General features: G+C 42.0%; 1 protein-coding gene across 1 annotated transcript in view; it reads right to left on the bottom strand.

Annotated features, from left to right (window-relative positions):
• The window catches only part of itih5 (inter-alpha-trypsin inhibitor heavy chain 5), a 14,858-nt gene that overhangs the window by 8,373 nt on the left and 3,067 nt on the right, over window positions 1–3,418 (bottom strand). Inside the window, exons 5-7 of the mRNA XM_035675441.1 lie at window positions 2,663–2,934; window positions 2,193–2,362; window positions 1,759–1,875 (exon numbers count right to left, since the gene is read on the bottom strand). Of these exons, the coding sequence (XP_035531334.1) occupies window positions 1,759–1,875; window positions 2,193–2,362; window positions 2,663–2,934 (559 nt within the window). The remainder of the gene's footprint in view (window positions 1–1,758; window positions 1,876–2,192; window positions 2,363–2,662; window positions 2,935–3,418) is intronic.

The raw sequence follows: 3,418 nt of genomic DNA, 5'->3' as shown, positions 1-3,418 counted from the left end.
ACTTTGGTCGTACATTGTTCAGTACATCCGATGGGTTTTTAATGGGTTCCACATGCCATTGTTATACTTTTTTTTTTTAGAAAACACACTGTGTAGTCTTTGAATCCATCAGAAAGTTAACTGTTTTCTGGAGTTTAATTCAAGACCATTATATTTCAAGTTAGAGTTAGATTAGCAATGTGACAGATTTCCATGAAATTTGTTTAATGCATACAGTAGAGTTTTGGCCGCATGCTGATGATTCAGTGTTATACCTTTTAATTATTATTATACTATATCCATTTTAAACTATAATTAATATAATATTATTAACTTGACTGCCTTCTAGTTCGCTTTACATGTATCCATGTAAAGAAATAGGCAAACAAAAGTACGTGGACTTTGGACTTTGGAAATTACTTTCTGGAGCTTCACTATCTCAGCATTTCTGCAGCCCTGAGCACGTGGGTGTGATATATAATTTGGTGTTCAGGGGTTTATAGATGTGTATATGTGCTGTATACAGCAGGGGTCAAAACCACAGACTGACCTAAACTGAAACCCTCTATTGTGGAGCCACATCAAACACACTTGTTGTTCTGTTTCTGCGGCCCGCTGGGGGCTGGCTGTGGGTGGGGGGAGACAGATCAAGGGGTCGAGGGTGCCGTTGTCTAGAAAGTTCCATTACCCCATAGACACTGACCTTCCTCCCTCACAGCGCAGCCTTGTGCTGTATGTTTCCACTTTTCTTTCTCACTGAAAGTCTGTTTTTCAGTTTTCTGTTTCTATACTCCTCGCTCATGGCAGCTGCAGAGATCAGCTCCGAGTCTGGCCGAGGGGATTATCGTGCTATTGCAGATAGAGGGAAAGGTCTGATATTGATATTCCAGTGTGGGTGTGAGGTAGGCGGGGTGTCAGTTTTCTGATCCAGTGCAGCCACTGAGATTCTGCTTAAAAACGGGGTAAATTGCTTTGCATGGGAGGCAAGATCATCAGCTTTCCTGTTACGCATCAGGAAAAGTAAGAATGGGTTTATATCTGGTACTGTTGGTCCATCTGGAACCTGGAAGACTTTAATGTGAGCATACACCAAAACTATTAGCCTAAATCCCCAATTGATGCTGCAGCAGATGAAAGTGTCCGTCAGACTGGCCCAGATTAAATTCTAGAGGCAGGTACAGTAAAGTATGGGCATTAGCAAAAAACTGCTCAGTGGGAACAGATCAACAGGAAGGACACAGTTGGCAGTGTGTTTTAAAAGCCATTGTAGTTTCTGAGACTTTCCATCACAATGAAGACAAAATAATCTTAATTCAAGGTTTATTTAGCAGTTTTTTCCAAATATTTTAATCCCACACTATGATCTTCATCAGTACGAGGAGTTTGCTTTAAAACCTCATCCACTGATGAAGATGGATACATGCTCCTAAAAAAGCTAATGAAGTGGACCTTTTATCAAAGTTTATGTTCGGTTGCCTAAATTGTGTTATCGCTGCACAGTGATGCAGTTAAGAGCACTTTTTTTATTTAAAAGACTCTTCTATGATGGTGCATTCAGGTACTAACTGATAAAATTGATATATAGATGATAAAACACGTTCAGGAAGCGGAAGCAAAAAATACTGCAGAATACCCACTTCAATTGATGCCACTTCACACGTAATTTAGGTAATGAACCAATTGGTCCTGCAGCTTTAACTTCACAACAGTTTTCTTTGTATATATATGTATATATAACAATATAACGTAACAATATATATACTGTTTGTGCTGCTTTACCTGTCTGATCTTAGTCCCCAGCATTGAGGCACTGGTGTCGATCACAAACACCACATTCTTGGGCACCACTGGCAGGTCTTTGGGGGCGAAGTAGTGGACAAAATGGCCATTTAAAACCTGGGAAAGAAAGAAGTTTGCACATATGCAACAGGCAGTGAGATCACTTGCAGTAGTTGTGTGCGATTGTCAAAACATAGTATGGTTTTGAAGACAGACAGAGTAGTTGGCAAGCGGAATGACTGCGGTGGCAGGAAACCAGAGAAATGGATGACTAACAGGTGCGTGGATGAGTGTGTGTGTGTGTGTGTGTGTGTGTGTGAAATTGGATGGGAAATTTGTATGCACATATAAAAAATATGAAAACTATTTTTATGCTCTTCCCCAGTCTGCTTTCCTGCTTTTCCCTCATCTCTCAAAGTTTCACATGCTCCCACCTGAATGTCTCCGATCCCCATGTCTCTCTGCACATCATAGCGGATCACAAAGTCTCCAAGGAGGCCGTTGGTGGTGATCTTGGCCTGTTGGACGATGTTGGGGCTGAAGGTGATCTTACAGACGTTCTTTTCGTTTTTGATCACAGTGGTGACGGGAGGCTCCGGCTTGGCTTGAAGCACAAAGGCAGGAAGTGTGTTTGTGGAAGCTTTAACTGGCTCAAGAACAAAACTTTGAAATAAGTCAAGTGACCATGACCCTAAAAGTGGATTTAAAAAGGGTGGCCTGAGCTTTGTGCACTTTTTTTAACTGGACAACTAACAATAACAATACAAAAACATATTGAGTAGAAATGTATAAATGAAAAGCCTATTATTTTTGCAGCATGATCAAAATAACAGCATGAAAAACTACAAAAATAGCAAATATGTACCAAAATTAGCCAATAAAATAATAAGATGTCTCTGTAAACCTGGTGTCTTAGGCCCAGTTTCACTGCTGGAAGCACTGCTGCTCCTGCCGTTGCGGAGTGGCAGCACCTGGAGGTCCGTGATGGGGGAATGGTCCACGATGGTGACATCCAGGGTGAGGCGGCTCACCAGCTGCAGCGGCCGAAGGCTAGTCACGTGTTCGTAGCGTCCAAGACGTCGCTGCAGAAGCTCCTCATAGGTCAGCAGGAACACGGCCCGGTTCCGACCCGGGATGTTGGCTGCCATCCTGAACACCTCTACCTCCGGCTCTGGACTAGAGGGGAGGAGACGGTGTGAGAACATGGTCATTTTAATACCAGTATACCCATTTTGGGATGAGGTTGTGGGTTTTTTTCATACTTTTGAACAGATTATGTGTTAGTTCTCATTCATTTGACCAGGAAGAAGTGACTGACCTATACCACATTCGGCGTCAGAGCACTGAATGAATGTGGATCAATCCACAGCTTAAAGTAGTCCCCAACAATAGCAATGAGACGTAATGTTGGTGATATTTTATTGTTTGTTTGATATGTCTTTGATTTGTTTAGGCGAGATTTATCTTGGTTTAATCTGGTGACTCTGCTGCTTTAGTAGTATATAAACACCGATCAGCTATAACATTATGAGGGTGGGATATATTAGGCAGCAAGTGAACATTCTGTACTCAAAGTTGATGTGTTAGAAGCAGGAAAAATGGGCAGCGTGAGGATCTGAGAGACTTTGACAAGGGCCACATTGTGATGACTATCAACTGG

Source organism: Morone saxatilis, unplaced genomic scaffold (assembly GCF_004916995.1).
Source record: "Morone saxatilis isolate NCDOM2014 unplaced genomic scaffold, NCSU_SB_2.0 Contig10, whole genome shotgun sequence".
NCBI classification, from domain to species: Eukaryota; Metazoa; Chordata; class Actinopteri; family Moronidae; genus Morone; species Morone saxatilis.
The sequence above is the reverse complement of the archived record's forward strand: the minus strand, read 5'-3'. Positions and strand labels throughout refer to the sequence as shown.